Source organism: Podarcis vaucheri, assembly GCF_965113315.1.
Source record: "Podarcis vaucheri genome assembly, chromosome: 14".
NCBI classification, from domain to species: domain Eukaryota; kingdom Metazoa; phylum Chordata; class Lepidosauria; order Squamata; family Lacertidae; genus Podarcis; species Podarcis vaucheri.
In genome coordinates, this window is record NC_138752.1 from 48830203 (window position 1) to 48851265 (window position 21063).

The window sequence follows — 21063 nt, forward strand, 5'->3', positions numbered from 1 at the left end:
AGGTCCAGCCAGCACTTACAGTGGTCAAGGATGACAGCTGATGTAGTTCAGCATCAACAACACACCCACCCCACACGTCCTGCAGATTGGTGCACAAATGACCTCACTGGCAGAAGAAAAGTGATTTCCCCACAAAATATTCTGGCTGCAAGAATCTGGAGGTGCCAATATGTTCACAACTCTGTCCTTGACAGTATCAGAGCTAATATATTCAGCTCTGCTAACTCACCCCCCTACTATGAAACCAAACTCTGTCCTGCGCAGAGAGGAGATGCAATGTTTTTGCAAACACGCTTTTCCAATCATCTGATTCCTCCCCGACTTCTTCCTTTGCCCCTCGAAAGCAAAACCTGAAAAGTCCAGTTTTTTATTATTTCCGCACGCTGAAGGAATTCGGGAGGCGCAGATGCCAAATATTACCAGATTGCCCTTGGCGGGCGAGAGAAAAAGCGAGCGAGTTAAGAAAACGAGATCAGGTTGCAATTGGTTTTGGCAACGGCGTCTTGGAGGGCTTTATAGCAGTCCATTCCACATGAGAAGGGGAAATGCGGCGGTTGGGAGGGAGAAAGAAAATACAGGGAGGAGAAACCACCCCTTTGGAATAGATTTCCCTGGTCTTCTCCCCCTTACTCTGCTATCTCAACCAGGAAAAAAGAACCCATAACAAGTAACTCATTGCACATTTCAAGTTGTAAGAAGTGCTTTGTTTATTATGGCCTCTCTAATCCTTGCAAGCATGCCTGTAATCTAGGACCGCACTGATTATCCCCATTTCGCAGGTGGAAGGGCGGAGAGAATAACGGCTTGTGTGTAGTAGCCAAAAGACCCCAACTCACGGCTCAAGCGAGAACTGAAAGGGCCACTTCCTGCCCAGAGAGACCACCGCAGGTTGGCTGCGAGCCAGGATCTGGCCAGCTTGCTCTGACTTCCTTGCCTTTGAAGCCTCCGCACGGGCCAGAACATCTGCTGTCTCTGGCTAGCGAAACCTTGGCTGCGCTCCCCAAGGGGGAAAGTGAAGACTGGACCACGTAACGCTTGACACCAAGCAGCTCAGGAGTTGCCAAGAGGGAAGGAAGGCGAGGAGAACGAGAGGGGAAGCCCTCAGCAAGGACAACTGAGGCATTCTTGCAAGGCAGCCAAAGCGAAAGAAGCGAAGGGGGGGTGATTCTCACTACATCCAAGGGGAGGGGACTCTTCCTGTTCCAAATTTGCGCTTCCACAAACCAGACAATGCTTTATACCAGGCACAGGCAAACTCGGCCCTCCAGATGTTTTGGGACTACAACTCCCATGATCCCTAGCTAACAGGACCAGTGGTCAGGGATGATGGGAACTGTAGTCTCAGAACATCTGGAGGGCCGAGTTTGCCTATGCTAGCTTTATACACAAGGTGCACCTTGCATTCCAACTTCTTAAAACTGCTGAAAGTTCTTCTGTTCCGTCAGTTAAGAATGCATCTGTCCATTGCGGTTAGCTGATTTCAAACTATAACACATTTTTACATGGGTTTTGCTGGATGATTTTGTGCACCACTGTTGTTAACCGCTAGGTGTTTTCTTACTATTATTATTAATAGTGATGTGTAATTGTAAAAAAAAAAACCAAACCCCAAATAAAATGAAGACAGAAAGTGCAGAGGGGACCTGAGCAACGTAAGAAATCTTAAGGTGTTTAAATTGCTCTGAAAGCAGATAAACTGCAATGAAAATGAATTGCTTATTATATATTTAAAAAGAGTGTGATCTAACATTCCCTCTATTTAAATGTGCAGTGCAGATGAGGCCTGGGAGCTGGACTACAACTCCCATCATCCCTAGCTAGCAGGACCAGTGGCCAGGAATGATGGGAATTGTAGTCCAAAAGCACCTGGAGATCCAAATTTGGGAAACCTGGTCTACACACTGACTGGCGGCACCTCTCCAAGATTTCAGATGGAGTCGCTCCGAGTCCTAACAGGAGAAGCTATTGGGAACTGAACCTGGGACTTCCTGCATGCACGGCAGATGTTTAGCGACAGAGTTGTGGCCCTTCCCCAATCTTGCAGAGCTGGCGCCCTCCAGAAACTGCTGGACCACAGTTCTCGCCAGCACCACATTGGCAGGTGCTGACGGCAGCTGAACACCACCTGACGGGCCCCCACCTTGGAAGAAGGGCGCTCCCCAACACCCTGCCTCAGCTGCCTTCTGCCTTCCAATGCAAAAAAATTCGCACTCAGCACAAACAACATTACATGGGAGGAGGACAGCCTGGGGAGAAACAAAACACAACTCACCCGGTCAAGAGAAGCCCCCGTTGGGTGGGTTCCTGTGCGAGGCTCCTTCCTCCGTTGATGGGCCAGTTCTGCTAAGAGAGAGAGATAGAGACAAACGTGGGAAAAGAGAACTGTGGCCAAAGAGTGCAAAGGCCCTTCTATTATTATTGTTGTTATTGTTATTATTATTAGTAGTAGTAGTAGTAGTAGTAAGGTAAAGGTAAAGGGACCCCTGATCATTAGGTCCGGCGGTAAGGTAAATGGCATTTCCGTGCGCTGCTCTGGTTCGCCAGAAGCGGCTTAGTCATGCTGGCCACATGACCCGGAAGCTGTACGCCGGCTCCCTCGGCCAATAAAGCGAGATGAGCGCCGCAACCCCAGAGTTGGCCACGACTGGACCTGATGGTCAGGGGTCCCTTTACCTTTAGGCACAGCTCCATGTTTCTTTTGGGGGAGGGGGGTCATCAAAAGAAGCGAGACCCCCCTCTGGCCATGATGCAAGAGGGTCAAAGGGGGCGAGGCTGCTTTAATTATTATTATTATTGTTTGTTTGTTTGTTTGTTTGTTTGTTTGTTTGTTATTTATACCCCGCCCATCTGGCTGGGTTTCCCCAGCCACTCCGGGTGGCTTCCAACAAAGTATTAAAATACAGTAGCCTGTTAAACATTAAAAGCTTCCCTAAACAGGGATGTCCCTTTGCCAACTCACCACAAAGGAGAGGCGAGGGCTCTGGTCTTCTCCTGCGCTGATGATCCTCTCCCACAGCTTCAGGGGGATGTTGGAGATGTGGTAGGAGCAGGTGATGGCCGAGGAGTGGAGCGGGGCCAGGTACGGGGCGGGAATGGTGGGCCAGCCGGGCGTCTGCAGGTCAATGACCACCAGCTCCTCCTCCACCAGGACCACCAAGGCGGTTGGGTTGTCGAACTCTGGAAGGGAGAGAGAGAGGAAAGCCCCTGTTAAGATGCGCCAGGACAGATCGACTTTGGGGAGGACCGAGGAGGAAAGGAGAGAGGACCACTTAGGAACAGAGGCAGAGATGGAGGAAACAGAGAGGGAGAGAACGATGGAGTTCTTGTCTGTGTGGTGCAGTGGTTAAGAACCTGAGAAGAGCCTATTGGATCCGTCCAATGGCCTATCTAGTCTAGCATCCATTTCTCACAGTGGATCACTGGGAAACCCCGCAAGCAGAACGGGAGCACAAGAGCTTTTTCTCCTCCTGTGGTTTCCAGCATTGCTGCCTCTGACAGTGAAGACAGAGCAGAGTCATCCTGGCAAATAAGCCATGAATTTGTCTAGTCCGATTTCTAAAGCCATCCAAGTCGGCGGCTGCCTCCAGTGGGAGAGAGTTCCGCAGTTTAACCACATGCTGAGTGAAGGAGTCCTTTCTTTCATGTTTCCTGAATCTGCCAACATTCAGCTTCATGGGGGGGGTCCCCAAATTCTAGTGGTGTGAGAAAAAGGGGAAACACTTTTTTCTCTGCCCACTTTTTCCGGGTCATGTACAGTGGTACCTCGGGTTAAGTACTTAATTCATTCCGGAGATCCGTTCTTAACCTGAAACTGTTCTTAACCTGAAGCACCACTTTAGCTAATGGGTGTTGCCGCCATGCCGCCGGAGCATGATTTCTGTTCTTATCCTGAAGCAAAGTTATTAACCTGAAGCACTATTTCTGGGTTAGCGGAGTCTGTAACCTGAAGCGTATGTAACCTGAAGCGAGGTACCACTGTATCATTTTATAAACTTCTATGGTGGTTTCTCATCTTTTCTCTGAAAGCGCCAATACCCTTTTTTTTGAGATGGGGCAACCAGAACGGCACAACATACTTCAAACTCAGTCACGCTGCAGATTTGTAAATTAGAACTAGACTAGGATGCTGGGGAGACCAGGGTTCAAATCCCCACTGGGCCATGAAGCACACTGGGTGCCTAGGGCCAGGAGCTGTCTCTCGGGCCAGCCTACCTCGCAGGGATGTTGTGGTGAAGGGGGAAGCAGGAGGAGGAGGAGGGGAGAAGTGTGCGGGTCACCTTTGAGCTCGTTGGAGGGAAGTCGAGATATATACATGCATCAAATCAGATTGGCTGCTGTTGTCTAAACATATCCTCGCGGGATAGAGAGATGTTTGAAAATATCAAAAGGTATTTACCCTCCTCTACCTCTGTGTTGCACACGGTGAAGAAGTCGATGACACGCGAGGTGAAATCAAGGGTGACCAAGGTCTGTCCTTGCAGGATGGTGACGCAGTGCCTGTCTCCATAACTGGCCCTGGGCATCCCCCCACTGAAGATGATGTAGGGGCTCCTACAGGACGGGAGTTAGAAACAGCAGTCAGGCAACAAGGCCACGCAACTTCAACGTCCTCTGAAACCCCCCCCCAGTCGACCCATCACAAAAGAAAAGCCCCGTAGGAGAAAAGAAGCCAGGAGGACGTTAATATCGCACAGGTTGCAAAATCCAAGGGCATGGGAGGTGCACAGCCAAGGAGTAAAATCTACTCTTAATCCAGACATGAGACCTACCCTGAGTCGCACGTCTGCCAGACAATCTTGTTGATAGCTTTGCACGGGAACGGACCTAGAACGGGAGAGGAAGATTTTGGAGTGACGTTCTCGCTTTGTAAGATGCGAGCAGAAGAAAAAGACCTGGTTCACATTTCTTCACAACCCCCCGACTGCAACCTCTTCTTGAGGCCAATGATGCTCACAAAGCCGCTAGCCACACTTAGCAGCAGCAACAACAACAATGAAAATACCAAGGGGTGTTCCCCCCCCTCCTTCCTCACAAACAATACCAGAATGTGGGACCTATATGAGGACACTAGTAAGGCTTAGGACAGGCAAAAGGAGTAGGAGGAACTTGTGGGATTCATTGCCCCAGGATCCAGAGCCAACATGTTCTGATTTTTGGTTCTGATCCTCCTCTGTTGTTGAATTCTATAATGGCAATTCTGAGACTAAGGAAGAGGAAGCGAACAGCCAAGACCACCACCCAGACTGGCAGCAATAAAACCGCTACAACCTTTGCAAAGCTAAGCAGGTTCTGGTATGGTTTGAAACTGGATGGGGGACCGCGTGTTGAGATTCCTACATTGCAGGGAGTTGGACTAGATGACCCTCAGGGTCGCCTCCAATTACCCTAATAGACCAGCCTCTGCTGCCAGTTTCTAATGCTGTACACCCTGAGAGCTTTTAATAAAAGGTGGTAGATAAATGGAAATACTAACAACAACAACAAACTTATATCCCACCCATCTGACTCGGTTGCCCCAGCCACTCTGGGCGGCTCCCAACAAAGCAAAACATCAAATTGCACGAGTCACAGCCTTTCACCACTTTTTCCATCACAGTTAGTGATTTTGACATGTGCATCAAGGAGGGTTTCCCCCTTTTTTACACTGAAGTTCCCTGGATATAGAGCCTGGACCAAGCGCCAACAGAGGCCCTATAGCCATTAGCCTCACCGTAAGGGATAGTGGAGGTGGCTGGCTGTAGGGTCTTTGGCGAGCTGCCCGTCACTGGCCACACGGCGTAGCCTCCGTCGCTGTGAGAACTCACAACCGTCTGGCCGCTCCGCTCCCATCCGAGGCTCTCCAGCTGCTGCAAAAGACGGAAACCCAAAACGTGAGGCCTTTGGGACACGCACAATGGCGAGAAAGAGAGAGGGGGGGAGGGCAAAAAGGCCTCTGGACAACAGAACGGTCAGTGCAGAGGGGGAGAGAACGTGTTAGAGCAGGGGGGGGTCATCGGCATTTTATTATTCGTATATTTTATTTAATTAATCTGCATGCCACCCTGAGATCAGCGTAAAAATACAAAACGAAAACGCAAAATACGCCATAAGTACAGGAACAAAACAGTAACCCCTCCCCCACTTGAAAGGACATAGAATGTTAATTAGCCGGGGACCTGGGAGACCCGGGTTCAAATCTCCCACTCGGCCATGAAGTTCACTGGGCATGGCCTTGGGGGGCCAGCCACTGCCTCTAGCCTACCTCGCAGGGTTGTGGTGGGGATTAAATGAGATTGGGGAGAAGCATGGATGCCACCTTGAGCTCTTTAGAAAGACGGGATATTTTAAAAATCCCAAAAAACGGAAACGAAAAGAGTTACCTGGTTGCCAAGAAAGAGGTGCTCAGCTTCCCTCGTGCTTCCGTCCCAAAGAACCATCAAGCCTCTGCTGTAGCCAATCAGGATCTTGGCAGGATCTTTGGGGTGTTCCTGCAGAGATTCCACCGGACCAAGCGCCTTCCCACATCGGTAGTCTTCGGGGACGCTGCAGGATAAAAAGGCAGGGATGGAGAACAACAGATCAATAGAATTTCAGGCATGGAAGGGACCCTGTGAGTCATTGAGCCCTTCTTTTCAAATATTTTTATTGCTTTTTAAAAATACAACAACCACACCATATGAACATGGTACATTACACTGATGTCATAGAATCATAGAGTTGGAAGAGACCACAAGGGCCATCGAGTCCAACCCCCTGCCAAGCAGGAAACACCATCAGAGCACTCTTGACATATGGTTGTCAAGCCTCTGCTTAAAGACCTCCAAAGTAGGAGACTCCACCACACTCCTTGGCAGCAAATTCCACTGTCCAACAGCTCTTACTGTCAGGAAGTTCTTCCTAATGTTTAGGTGGAATCTTCTTTCTTGTAGTTTGGATCCATTGCTCCGTGTCCACTTCTCTGGAGCAGCAGAAAACAACCTTTCTCCCTCCTCTATGTGACATCCTTTTATATATTTGAACATGGCTATCATATCACCCCTTAACCTCCTCTTCTCCAGGCTAAACATGCCCAGAACTGGACACAGTACTCCAGGTGAGGTCTGACCAGAGCAGAATACAGTGGCACTATTACTTCCCTTGATCTAGATGCTATACTCCTATTGATGAGGCCCAAGAAGTCTCATACTTTGACTTAGGCTGCATCCGTACCATACATTTGAAGCACTATGATGCCACTTCAAGCAGCCTAAGCTCCCCCCAAGGAATTCTGGGAGCTGTAGTTTGTTAAAGGTGCTAAGAGTCGTTAGGAAAGACCCCTATTTCCTTTCCACTCTGAGAACTGCACTCCCCCTTTCAGATGCATTGCTCGGGCGAGCTCACCTCTGCAGGACTTCGTCTTGGTACAGAGTCCTGTCCTCCTGCAGCGTCAAGCCGGGGAGTTCCAGGAAGTAGATGCCACCCCCTTCCGTGCCGAGGTAGGCCACGTCGCAGCTTGACCGCAGCAAGATGACCGTCACTCGGGTGATGCTGGGAGGGGAGCTGTCCGGAAGAAGAGAGCGATCAGGAGCCATCCTTGCTCAATCGCCAGGCCAATGGTTTTCCAAGCTGTTCTGGGACACCCTCTCGCCATGGGCATTTGCCAAGGAAGTGAGTTCCAAAGTTACCTCCAGGAATGCCTTGCGTCGTCACACCCCCTGCCCTGTCATTTCAATCCTCGGGAGATGTGCTCTCAGTAAGCCTGCTTGCCCCCGAGATTCGTCTTGCGCCCACTAAGACCAGGGCCTTAAGGGTGGTGGCACCAGCCCTTTCAAATGTGTTCCCAGAAAGAACAGGCAGGCACTTACAGTGCTGACATTTAGGCGCCTGAAGAAGACTCATCTGCTCACCCAGGCTTTCCCTAAGGAGGGATCCAGCTATCCTGAGACCCTTCTACTGATTTGTGTTGCAGCTTATATAGGTGTCTCCCCACTCACATGCATTTGTCTTCTGTGTGATGCCAGGAAGTAATTAAGTAAATCTATTTAAACAGTGCAAAGGCATGAAAAGAGCAAAAATGGCCCCCAAAAGAGCAGGAAAACAGATAGCTATCGCAGCAGTCTTTGCAACTGCAAAGTCGTGAGCCTTTACGCCGACCTTTGAAGCCTGTGGAGAGTTCGGAGTTTGAGAAAAAGATGTTTGGAGAGAGTGACTGGGTGGAGATTTTTATTGATTTTTGGTGGAGTTTGGCTTTTTAGATGGTGTCGTCCACTACAGTCATACCTCGGAAGTCGACTTCCATTTGGCTTCCAAAACGTTCGGAAACCAAAGCTCGGCTTCTGATTGGCTGCAGGACCTTCATGCAGCCAATTAGAAGCCGCAGAAGCCGCTTCGGACGTTCGGCTTCCAAAAATAGTTCGCAAACCAGAACAGTCACTTCCGGGTTTGCGGCATTCGGGAGCCAAAATGTTCGAGAACTAAGCTGTTTGAAAACCAAGGTACGACTGTAAAGGCGATTTCATGTTTACGAGTAGTGCCCGGGAAGGTAGCCCCGGCGTAAGTGGGGAGACCCCTGTACTAGTTTTGCAAATGCAGCTTTCTTGTTGATGTTCACAGCACAGATATTTTTGCAAATAAAAATAAAAAAGTACCCACTCCTTTTGTGTGGGGCACTACACCTGAGTCCTTGGGGTCTTACCACTGCAATGGTCAAAGCCAGGAATAGGCAAACTGGGCCCTCCACATGTTTTGGGACTACAATTCCCATCATCCCTGACCACTGGTCCTGTTAGCTAGGGATGATGGGACTTGTAGTCACAAAACATCTGGAGGGCCGAGTTTGCCTATGCTTGGTCAAGGTCAAGCACGGAGACCCCCTGTGCCCTACAATCTCCTGAGATTCTGATGGCTTGGGAAGCTAGTTTCGCATTTCTGATGGCAGAAACACGTCTGGAAAACCACTGTCCTAGACTGCACGCACCCACAAATGGAAAACCAATCTGAATAGTCAACACCCCCAAAAGAGCCAACGCATTTCAAGGAGAAAGTCTGTGCATCAGTGGCAAATTCTGTCCACCCACCACCACCAGGCAGCTGTTTAAAGATGATTGACAGGCCGCACACGCAAGCAGAGGAGTCCTAGAGAAAGCTGCTCTTCTTCCCTCTCCTGTGATGCTCTTTTAAAGCCACGTCGCCAGCTCAGAGCCTTGGACCCAAAAAGCAGAGACCACAGAGAAGCTGCGGCGCCTGCTTGCGAGAGACACAAGCTTACAGATGCTGGGAGACAAAAACCAGGAGAGGGAAGCAGGCACCAGCGAAGGGTGCAAAGTCACCGCACGTGGCAAGCGGCTAGTCCTTTTTGCGGCTCCTGTGCACATGCAGAGTGAGAGCAGAAGCTGGAATGTGCTTGACAAACCCTTGCTTGTTCCCAGAGCACTGGGATTTAGACACAGGAACAGAGGAAGAGGCCTTATACTGCCTGCACTAGCTGGCAGCAGCTCTCCAAGGTATAAGGGGAAGCTGGGGATTGAACCTGGGATTGAACAAGGCAGACATTCTACCACCATAGGTCTCCTTGACGGCGGCTCTGTCTGAAATTTAAGGTAAAAGTAAAGGGACCCCTGACCCTTAGGTCCAGTCACGGACAACTCTAGGGTTGCGGTGCTCATCTCGCTTTAGTGGCCAAGGGAGCTGGCGTACAGCTTCCGGGTCATGTGGCCAGCAGGACTAAGCCGCTTCTGGCAAACCAGAGCAGTGCACGGAAACACCATTTACCTTCCTGCCGGAGCGGTACCTATTTATCTACTTGCAGATGAAGGTGATGGATTACATGGAATTGGCGGAAATGACTGGTAGAATCCGAGACCAGGGAGAAGAATCGGTGGAAGAAGATTGGAAGAAATTTAAAGACTATTTACAAAAGTATTGCAAAATGAATGAATGTTAGAATGATGTTTGAATGAAATTAAGCGGTTTCTAGTTGTAATGATATAAAAGAATATGGAAAACTTGGTTTTTTAAATAGGTAAAAATTTAATGTTATAATATATTAAGATCAAAGATCAGGATAAAAGGAGGGAAAGAAATTGCTGAATTAATTAATTGAATTGGAATACAAAAAAGGGAGGTATGAGGAGGTCAGGGAAACAAGGATATGAATGTAAGCTATGGAAAGGTTGATTTTTTATTTTTTATCTTTTTTCTGTATGTGTACTTATTTTGTATTTTTCTTGTATTTTTATTTTTGTCTTTTATTCTTGCATTTTTTTATTTTATGTAATTCCTTTTTCTGAAACTCTAATAAATATTATACATATATATAAAAAGAACTATGCCACTTTTAGAAGACATCTGAAGGCAGCCCTGTTTCTGGAAGTTTTTAATGTTTGATGTTTCACTATGTTTTAATACATACTGTAAGCAGCCCAGAGTGGTGGGGTAGAATTTTACTACTACTACTACTACTATACTGGGCCGAGGCGGTTTTGCCACCACCCAAGGCAAAGGATGCCTCATCTGTATTCCATGTACAGAGTCCAATCGGACTGGAAGATGACTCTCACTTGGCCACTGTTGATGGGACAGCTGTCCCCACTGCACCCACAGATAGTTTGGAGGCTGGGGGTTGGCCATGTAGCATATACTCTCAACTAGGGCTAGGCCAAAACCAATTCAAATCCATATTGTGATAACGGTTTCATAATTTTTGACCTGGCAATACATCATGAATCATAATGTGATTGTGTGTGCTATGCAAAAATCACAATGCAAGGAAAACTGTGAAGCCAGCCAAAATCTCTACGTAGCTCCACCTTAGATATCAGTACAGTCGTACCTCAGAAGTTGAATGGAATCCATTCTGGAAGTCCATTCAACTTCCAAAATGTTCGGAAACTGTTGGACGTTCGGCTTCCAAAAATAGTTCGCAAACTGGAACACTCACTTCCAGGTTTGCAGCGTTCGGGAGCCAAAACGTTTGAGAACTAAGCTGTTCGGAAGTCAAGTTATGGATGTATATTGCGATGTTTAGCTGGTGATATATCGCAGTGTTGAAAAACAGGTATTGTCCAGCCCTACTCTCAACAGAGGCAAATGATCTTGGGGAGCTTAGGAGCTGCCTCGCTTTGTCTAACAGCAGAGCTGGCATTGGGAGACAGCTCACAAAGCAGGAGGGCAGGTGGCGGCTAAGAAGGAAAGGAGGGATCCTTTAGATGCTGAGTAATCTACGAGATCGATAAAGCGGTCCCTGCATCTTCGCAGAGGATCATCTCCCAAGAACCCACAGCGCCCCAAAAAGGAGGAAAAAGGAGGCAAGCAAGCAATGAGTACTTAGCGGTGTCGAACCCTGGCCGTCCGGGGAGGACATAGCTATGGGTCTCCTCCAAGTGAGAGTAGCCATCTTTCTGGTAAATCTCCCAAAGGTGGAGGGTGTTGTCGTCAAGGAGAGACAGCAGCCGGCCCTGGAAAAGAAAGGAAAACCATCTAAGTGTGTAGTTAAGAACAGAAGGCGACCTGGCTAGCTCAGGCCAATGGCCCATTTATACGCCAGCACCGGCTCCTCCACATGCAGCTGCTGGGTGACCTTGGGCCAGTCACACTTCTCTGAAGTCTCTCAGCCCCACTCACCTCACAAGCGTGTTTGTTGTGGGGGAGGAAGGGAAAGGAGATTTGTTAGCCGCTTTGAGACTCCTTCGGGTAGTGATAAAGCGGGATATCAAATCCAAACTCTTCTTCTTCTTCTTCTTTTCCTAGCGGCTAACCAGATGTCTGTGGCAAGTCTACAAGCAGGATCTGAACACAAGGGCAAGTTCCTGCAACTGGTGTTAGGAAGCACTGCCATTATGGCTAGTAGCTGCTGACACAGATTTGTCTAAACCTCTTAAGCTGGGCACCACAAATTCCCTTCTGGGCTTTTTGCTGCCTTTCCCCTCTTTAACGGCACTTCAATTAAGTTCCTAGCATTTGTAGAACCTGAGATACAAGACAGGCACTATTATTCTCGATTGTCTTTGAGAAAGTGACCTGCTCTGCCGTTTCAGTGTTTGGCTTTGCACCCCCCCCCCACACACCCACCCCAGAAAAGTTCCCAACAGGGTCATAAACAATACAATGCAGGCAGCTGCCTAATACCGACAGGCAGGGGATATCAACCTGCGGGCAGCGTCAAGGTGGGACCAAAAGGTGCCGTTCTTTTACCTGTCCAGGTAGAAAGTGCATCTGGGTGACCGTCGCCGTTTCCCTATGTAGGCCTGTGAATTCCACGCCAGGAGCTCCGTATCTGAGGCAAGCACAGAGTCAAGGAAGAGAGAGACACACAGGAAGAGCTGCAATCCAAGCTTCTACCAGGCCCTTTCCTCCCCAACTGCGAGTTACCTGTATCAGAGAGAGTCCTGCTGGAACATCTCAAAGAGCGTCTTGCTTCAGGCAGAGGGCAACTGGATGCCCCCATGGGAAGTCCAAGTTGAGAAGGCTACAGGCTTCTCCCAACTGCTGCAGGTATTGGTTATTTGGAGATAGACTGCTCCTGAACAAGGAGGCTACATTTACCCGTTGGGAGTAGTAGACACTGACAATCGCTTGTGGCAGCACTCTTTATTAAACGTCAATCCTCCTCTTCTTCCTGATAGAACCCGGGTGGCAAACAGCAAAACAGTTGCACCTCCCTCAGAGATTTGGGGTGGTGGCAGCCCCTAAGATGTGGGATTCCTTCCCCAAAGAGATGCGCTGGGCACCTTCACTATCCAGATTCTGGCGAATGCTGAATACATACCTTGTAGCCCTGGCTTTTGATTTTAGGACCCAGCTCCATTCTGTGATTGTAACTTGGTTGAGACCATGGGTAGGCAAATTAAAAGGGACGCGGGTGGCGCTGTGGGTTAAACCACAGAGCCTAGGACTTGCCAATCAGAAGGTCGGCGGTTTGAATCCCTGCAACGGGGTGAGCTCCCGTTGCTCGGTCCCTGCTCCTGCCAACCTAGCAGTTTGAAAGCACATCAAAGTGCAAGTAAATCAATAGGTACCGCTCCGGCGGGAAGGTAAACGGCGTTTCCGTGCTTTGCTCTGGTTCGCCAGAAGCAGCTTAGTCATGCTGGCCACATGACCCGGAAGCTGTACGCCAGCTCCCTCGGCCAATAAAGCAAGATGAGCGCCGCAACCCCAGAGTCAGTCACGACTGGACCTAATGGTCAGGGGTCCCTTTACCTTTACTTATGCAAACTAAGGCCCATGGGCCAGATCTGGCCCTATCGCCTTCTAAATCTGGCCCGTGGGTGGTCCAGGAATCAGCGTGTTTTTACATTAGTAGAATGTGTCCTTTTATTTAAAATGCTTCTGTGGGTTATTTGTGGGGCATAGGCATTCATTCTTTTTTTTCCCTTTCAAAATATAGTCTGCCCCCCCCCCCAAGGTCTGAGGGACAGTGGACCAGCCTCCTGCTGAAAAAAGTTTGCTGACCCGGGGTTTAGACTATTTTTAATATTGTGTTCTAATGGTGTCACCCATCCTGCAACCTCAGGGTGAAGGTCAGTTAATTAATAGTACCAGTAATTATAATAATTATGATTTTTATTACTATTATTATTATAGAAGCGGAAGCAAAGCCCAGCTTCCCAGGAAGGGCGAGCTCTAAAATCGAGGACACGCAAAGCAAGTTTCTAGCTCTCATGGATGAAATTGGAAGTTTTTTTGGGGGGAGGGGGGTGAGCAAGGTCTGTTCATCTCAGAAGCTGGAGGTGGACAGACTGAGAAGAAGCTGCAGATGCCTGGATTTCCCCCAAGCAAGCAAAACAATAATATTATGCAAAGCAGTTCAAACATCGCAAAGGCATGAAAGGAAAAGGAACCAGAAGAGTGTTAGCACCATAAGCACCATTTCTACGGGAGCTGCATTTTCTTGGGGAATAATTTGGATCTTTGAACCAAGTTTTCTGCTTCAGAGTTGCTAGCCGTTGCTGCTCTAAACGTGGCGTAGACGTGGGCCCTGCACTCTGTCCCACATCGCAGTTCTCCTTTCACTTGCAGGCACAAAATTGTTGCTTTTGTTTTCCATGTTGATGGTGACCTAGTTTTCAAAGAGCCGGGCCAGCTCTCTGCTCCGCAAGCGACGGCGGCACACATTTCAGAGCAGCGAACCGTGCACAGAAGGGAGAATTCAACGGTTCTCTCTCTGGCCTGGATTTTGAAGGACGTGTTTTGGACAGGGACTCAACCTGCCCTCTAGCTTTTAGGCACGTCCAGAAAGTCAAGGCAGGTTGTTCCGCTGAGTCCTCGAACCAGGAGAGAATGGATCACAGATCACCCATCACAGGTGGATTCAAAGAGCGCAAGATGAGAACGGGGGATCATAAAGAGACGACAGAAGCCTCCTCTGAATGGGGGTGGGTTCCCCCCACAAAATAATTGCATTGTGTGATCACACAGCCACACACCAGCCTCTTAACCTACCTCCCAGAGGCTGTCATCGTAGGGAGTCATGGGGGGGACGGGGACCATGTAACCCTTGGAGATAAAGGTGGGATAAAAATACAATAATTAAGCTGCTTAAGAAAGCTGGAGGAGCTAGCCAGATGGGGACGTCTGTCGCTACCCTGACACCCAGAGATCTCCACGTGGTCGCAACTGGACCCGATCTAGTCGCAAAAGGCACCTGGCGCCTGGCTAATTTCTAACCATGCCACACACCCATCAGCAGCTGACTTAGAGGGAGGCAAACGCCAAAGCAGGGGATCATTCAGAGAAGCGACAGGCTCCCTTCTCAGCTGAGCTCACGGAAGCCCTTAAAAAGTCCTGCACGCAGCATCAAGTAACTGCCTTACCAGAACAAGGATTTCCACTTGCAGAAGAGGACTTTCCCCCCTCTCCTCTCCTGTGCACCTCTTAAATTTGTTTTAGGGGTCCCCAAACCCACAGGAGAAAATTTGGGTATGGGCAAGTCGCATTGCACAAACAGGAATTTCCATGCTGGTGGGACGAGGGGGCTGGATACCGCCCTTAATGTGCTTTTCATAGGGAGCATGGATGCAACGCTGGCATACCATTTGTAAGTTTTTGAGCCAAGAACAACTTCCCTCTGACACTTTTACAGTTGCACAAACAGTCTTCCCCCCAATAGGCAGTCCAGGGCTGCAATTAGGCATTGCTTCTTTAATTATGAACAATAGCATTAGTGGCAGCGGGGCTGCAAGAACCCCTGAACTTTCTCACGGGTTCATCTCTCCACCCCCCAAGCCTGCCCTAGGGTAGCGTGGACTGCTTAAAATTTTGGCTCCCCCCCCCCAGACCAGGCATAGGCAAACTCCGGCCCTCCAGATGTTTGGGACTACAATTCCCATCATCCCTGACCACTGGTCCTGTTAGCTAGGGATGATGGGAATTGCAGACCCAAACATCTGGAGGGCCGGAGTTTGCCTATGCCTACCCCAGACGGTCCTGTTAGGAAGTCTGACCTATAGCCACATCTCCTGGCCCCAAGGATGAAGGAACCAACTGAGGCTGTTCAGGAGCAAGAGAGGAAAAGGCACTCTGCGTATGCTCAGAGGAGTTCCAGCTGCCACTTCTCGTGTCCAAAGCACAGATCAGTTTGTATAGTTCAGGTTTCTCTGGTGCCTGCAGGGCATCAGGACCAGTTAAGGGTATAACAAGTATCCGTTCAATAAATGAGGCTGGATTTTCAGGTGTTTGGACAACGAGCTTGCAAGCTGAAATACTTTTTTATCTGAAAATACCTTCTTCCTGCTAAGCAGCCATGGCTTCTCCCAATGAATTATGGGCACTGTAGTTTGTTAAGAGGCTGAGAGTTGGTGGAGGGGGGAGGAAATGGGCTGCAGTCCTCACAGAACTACAATTCCCAGAACCCCCTGATCATTAAGCCACTCTTGAGGTTGCAGCTCTGGCAGAGGAATGGGGATCTCCGAAAAACTTTCAGCGTGCTTAGCAAACTACAGTTCCCAGTATTCTTTGGGGAAAAGACAGGACTGCTTAAAGTGGTATGAAACTGCTTTAAATGCATGGTGTGGATGGGGCCTTATAAAGTTATGATATCCAGCTTAAACACAAGAAAAGAGCTTTGAGGAAGAAGAGAACCTCTGGGATAGCTCAGTCGGTAGAAAATGAGACTCTGAATCTCAGGGTTGTGGGTTTGAGTCCCACATTGGGCAAGAGGTTCCTACATTGTAAGGGGGCTGGACTAGATGACCCTTGTGGTTCCTTCCAACTCAATGGTTCTACAAGGAGCATCACACATGTGGGTCAGCAGGCCAACACAAACCTCTGCATGCCCCCTATCAGCACAATAAAGGTAAAGGGACCCCTGACCATTAGGTCCAGTCGCGGACGATTCTGGGGTTGTGGCGCTCATCTCGCTTTATTGGCCGAGGGAGCTGGCGTACAGCTTCCGGGTCATGTGGTCGGCATGACTAAGCCGCTTCTGGCGAACCAGAGCAGCACACGGAAACACCGTTGACCTTCCCGCTGGAGCGGTACCTATTTATCTACTTGCACTTTGACGTGCTTTCGAACTGCTAGGTTGGCAGGAGCTGGGACTGAGCAACGGGAGCTCACCCCGTTGCAGGGATTCGAACTGCCGACCTTCTGATAGGCAAGCCCTAGGCTCTGTGGTTTCACCCACAGCACCACCCGCGTCCCAACCAGCGCAATACATGCCCCATAATTAATCTATCATCGTTTTGATGGCACTCTTAGAGTCGATTCCATGCACGCTCAATACAACAGAGTTTTTCCTGCAAAAGATCAGCTACCAAAGGACACAATAACTGCAGAGGGCACAATCCGTAGCAAACCAGCACCCTGAAAAGGCAGTGTTGCCATCGGGTCAACCGGGTCCAAAAGGAAAGTCCGTGATCTCATGCAGATGCTATGGGGAGCATTATCCCTCTCCTTATAAAGGCTCAGACCAAGAGACGTCTGGCGTTTCCTGCTCACCCCCAGCACACACGCAGTGCCCATCCTAAACGCTAAGGCCGCCGCCGCCGCAAGGCAGATTAGCTTCGTTTTATTGGGCGAAATGCTTTTGGAGAGTTACAGCCGCAATGAAACAAAAACAAAAAACCCACCCCAGAATTGGCTCAACGTTGATGCTGGGCTTTGTCGCCTCCTGCTCCAAACGGTTGTTAAGGAGCAGGATTTGTGCATGCATCACAATTCTGAAGGAAAAGAGGGTGGGTGGGAGTAAGCACAAAGGCACCCGGTAAACTACAGCTCCCAGAATCCTTTGGGGGAAGCCGTGACTGTTTGAAGCAGTTAGCTCCGTTGGTTAGAGCGGGGTGCTCTAATGATGCCAAGGTTGCAAATTTGATTCCCCGTACGGGACAGCTGCATATTCCTGCATCGCAGGGGGTTGGACTAAATGACCTTTGGCAACCATTCCAGCTCTACAATTCCATGATTCTAAGAGTGCTTCACATGGTGCTTTTACATGGTGTAAATGTGGAAGATCTGGTGCAGAAATAAAACCAAATAAAGAGTAAGGCAGCAACTGCAAGGCGCGACTAGGTCAGCACAGGATAATTCCTTTTTCGTTGTCTGGAATTAAAGAGGGGATGGTCTTCTGGATAAAGACTCCTAATTCTCCACAGAGTGTCTGCCATTCACTGGGTTAAAACAGATGGACAGAGATTCCTCGCTGGTGGGAGACAGACTGGAGATGTTTTTCAACATCTCTCTGGCAACGGCTCGAAAGCCACAGGGACCCACCGGCCATAAAGCTGCTAATATTTAGCAAAGAGCTGCCAAGTGACGAGAAACAGTCTTTAAAAGCTCTCCAAGGGGCTCTGATGTGTCACTGTTGGGCGGCAGGAGGGGGGGAAAGCCGCAATTCCCCAGCCTGACGCCCCATCTGGATCCAAACATTTCAAGCCCACCAGCAGGTCAGCCAAACAGGCAAACTGTGCACATCCGCCGGCTTTAGGGAAGGAAAGAAAACAAACAGCTGACAGCTGGAAGAGGCCTCCACATACGGACTGCGTTTGCGCATAATGCCACACCGAGATTCGTGCCAACCATGGTTTGGGCTCAGCCAACAAGGTGATCAAACAATGGCTTGTTTCCTCATAGCTTAATTTGTCTTTCACTTCTTTGGGTTGGTGAGCACCCGGTCCAGGATGGCCAAACAAACCACGGTTAAGCGAGGCTGTTGGTTACAGAGATAATGGCAAACCATGGTTCACAAGACAAAAACAAACCATAGCTAACCAACCATTACTTAGCACAGCCTTCCGCAACTGGGTGCCTTACAGATATTTTAGAACTGCAAAAGGAGCCGCCCAACTTGCATTCTTTAACTGACCAGCCATGTATCCCAAAGATCTCCCCTTTAGTTTTTCCTTCGGATTCTTAGTATGTTGCCATTTTATTTTATTTTAAAAATGTCTATACAGTGGTACCTCGGGTTATGAACTTAACTCGTTCTGGAGGTCTGTTCTTAACCTGAAACTGTTCTTAACCTGAGGTACTACTTTAGCTAATGGGGCCTCCTGCTGCCACCGCGACACCACTGTGCGATTTCTGTTCTCATCCTGAAGCAAAGTTCTTAACTCGAGGTACTATTTCTGGGTTAGCGGAGTCTGTAACCTGAAGCATCTGTAACCCGAGGTACCACTGTATACTGCTATTTCGTTTTTTTAAAATCACAACAAAAATATGTATAATATTGCAGTAAAAAACATATTTAAAAAGTTAAACACAGACATCAATTAACCATTGTGGAACGATGTATTGCTAATGGCAGGCACAGGCTGAGCAGAAAAGTTTTCAGCAGGCATTTAAAAGTTGAAACAGAAGGTTTCTGTTGAATTTCCATTGGCAGAGAGTTCCACAAGACTGAGTCAACGACATTAAAGGCTCGGCTTCTTGTTGCTGCCAAATGAGCCTCACCAACTCGGGGGACGAATGACGCACTGGCAAGCGAGCTCAGTGATTGAGATGGGATAGAACTATTGGAGTTGTAGAGTTGGAAGGGACCCCGTGAGTCATCTAGTCCAACCACTTCCAATGCAGGAATCTCAACAAACAGTCCCCCACCCAATTTGAAACCATACTGGATATAAGTGTTTGGGCAGTCCCTGAGCTACCCTGGACCTAAGTTGTTCAGGGCTTGGTCAATTAATACAAGGACCTTGAACTTGGCTCGGAAGTAGATGCCATCAGCCTATGGCAATTTACCAAACAATGCAAGTACAGAGGTATTGTGTTTTTAATATTCGGTTGGGAGCTGCCCAGAGCTGCTGGGGAAACCCAGCCAGATGGGTGGGGTATAAATTTAATTTATTTATTTATTTATTTATTTATTTATTTATTTATTTATTTTTTATTATTATTAGCCATGGGTGCGTGCTTGTGGAGACCTACTGAAATCCATGCATCTAAGTAACTTTATTGGTTTCAGCTCATCTACTCCACAATAGACTGCCCATAGAGAAGGGTCTCTGCCCTGATGAACCTACAATCTAAGCTCTGGTAGTGGGGAAGCATAGGAGAATAAATTCTAAAGGGTCGTTTTAATCCACATGTTATAATCTAGAGGCCTCTTTATTGAAGCCTCTTGCTAGGAAGGGTTAATTGCCTGCCCCTTTCTTGAATGTCCCTCATTCTTGGGCACAGATTTCTACTTTTCCAGGGTTTTCCGACACCTGCATGGATTTTTTACCGCTCCGTTTATTCTTCTACTCGTGGGTCCTCCATGCCCTTTATTGTATTTTTACTCTCCGGTTTGCAATCCAATCCGACTTGATTGCTTTATTGAAGGGCAGTATGCAAACAGAACGAAAATAAAACACTTAGAAGAAAGGTTGGATAAATTCCTCCCACACACAAAGCGCAAAAATGAAACCTTCCATATGTACGCGGGGGCGAATAAGGAGAGGGAAGGGGAGGGTCGATTCTGGTTTCCGACTTGAAACCAAACCAGTTCAAGGATTAAGTGGTTCAGCAACCAGGCGTTAACTAAGCGGTGCTTCCACTGGAAGACGCCCCCCCCCTTTTGTGAACTCTTACAAAAGAGGCAAGGAAAGGAAGACTTGGTGAAAGGGAGTGTGCAGGATTCTAGGAGAGGCCTCTTGGTGCACCAAGAATAAAAACTGTCTTGCTAAAAACGAGAGGGAGAGAGGGAGGGACCCAGAGATTGCTGCAGAGGCAGAATTCTAGCATGCGCTGCAAGCCTCGCTCGCTGCGGTTACACTTTCTGCAAAGGGAAGCCAGAGGATGCCAGGAGCAAAGAGGGTTTCAGAGGCACCCCAACTGGCCGTGGGCCTAAACTTGCAGGCGGGGATCCTGCTCAAAGACTTCTGCAGCAGAAATTCAGGAGCTGACAGGCAGCGGGGAAGAGGAGGAGTGAGGAGAACGAGTTGGGTAAGGCTTACAAGCCTCACCAAAAAGAGACTCCAGCTTCCCCTGGCTCCCAGGCCCCACAATCAAAAGTCCCAAGGTTAAAGCATGCTTGGATTTGGCACAGTGGCGTAGCATGGTGGTGTGGGGGGCCGTTGCCTAGGGCACAGAATCCTGAGGGGGCGCAACCTGGCATGCAGGAGGTCCCAGATTCAGGGATGGTTTGGAAAGATCCCGCTAGAGAGTAGTTGCCTGTCGCTGTGGTACCTCTGGTTACGTACAGTGGTGCCCCGCAAGACGAATGCCTCGCAAGACGGAAAACTCGCTAGACGAAAGAGTTTTCCGTTTTGGAGGTGCTTCGCAAAACGAATCTCCTATGGGCTTGCTTCGCAAGACGAAAATGTCTTGCGAGTTCCTGCGGGTTTTTTCCCCTCCCCCCCTTTTCTAAGCCGCTAAGCCGCTTATCAGCTGATCCGATAAGCTGATAAGCCGCTAAAAGCCGCTAATAACACTAATCCGCTAATCTGTCAATGGGCTTGCTTCGCAAGACGAAAAAACTGCTAGACGAAGAGAATCACAGAATGGATTCTTTTCGTCTTGCGAGGCACCACTGTACTTAATTTGCTCCAGAGGTCCGCTCTTAACCTGAAACTGTTCTTAACCTGAAGCACCACTTTAGCTAATGGAGCCTCCCGCTGCTGCTGTGCCGCCGCGCGATTTCTGTTCTCATCCTGAAGCACAGTTCTTAACCTGAAGCACTATTTCTGGGTT

The 21063-nt window shown here is 48.8% G+C and overlaps 1 protein-coding gene across 7 annotated transcripts in view; it reads right to left on the reverse strand.

Annotated features, from left to right (window-relative positions):
* The window catches only part of LLGL1 (LLGL scribble cell polarity complex component 1), an 89455-nt gene that overhangs the window by 20298 nt on the left and 48094 nt on the right, over positions 1-21063 (reverse strand). For 4 of the 7 annotated variants that reach the window (XM_082199643.1, XM_082199649.1, XM_082199647.1 and 1 more), the window contains exons 3-11: positions 12151-12232; positions 11284-11414; positions 7360-7518; positions 6360-6522; positions 5711-5846; positions 4770-4824; positions 4397-4551; positions 2960-3177; positions 2273-2343 (exon numbers count right to left, since the gene is read on the reverse strand). In XM_082199643.1, the coding sequence (XP_082055769.1) occupies positions 2273-2343; positions 2960-3177; positions 4397-4551; positions 4770-4824; positions 5711-5846; positions 6360-6522; positions 7360-7518; positions 11284-11414; positions 12151-12232 (1170 nt within the window). The remainder of the gene's footprint in view (positions 1-2272; positions 2344-2959; positions 3178-4396; positions 4552-4769; positions 4825-5710; positions 5847-6359; positions 6523-7359; positions 7519-11283; positions 11415-12150; positions 12233-21063) is intronic. The other 3 variants (XM_082199645.1, XM_082199646.1, XM_082199644.1) reach the window with 3 other exon arrangements.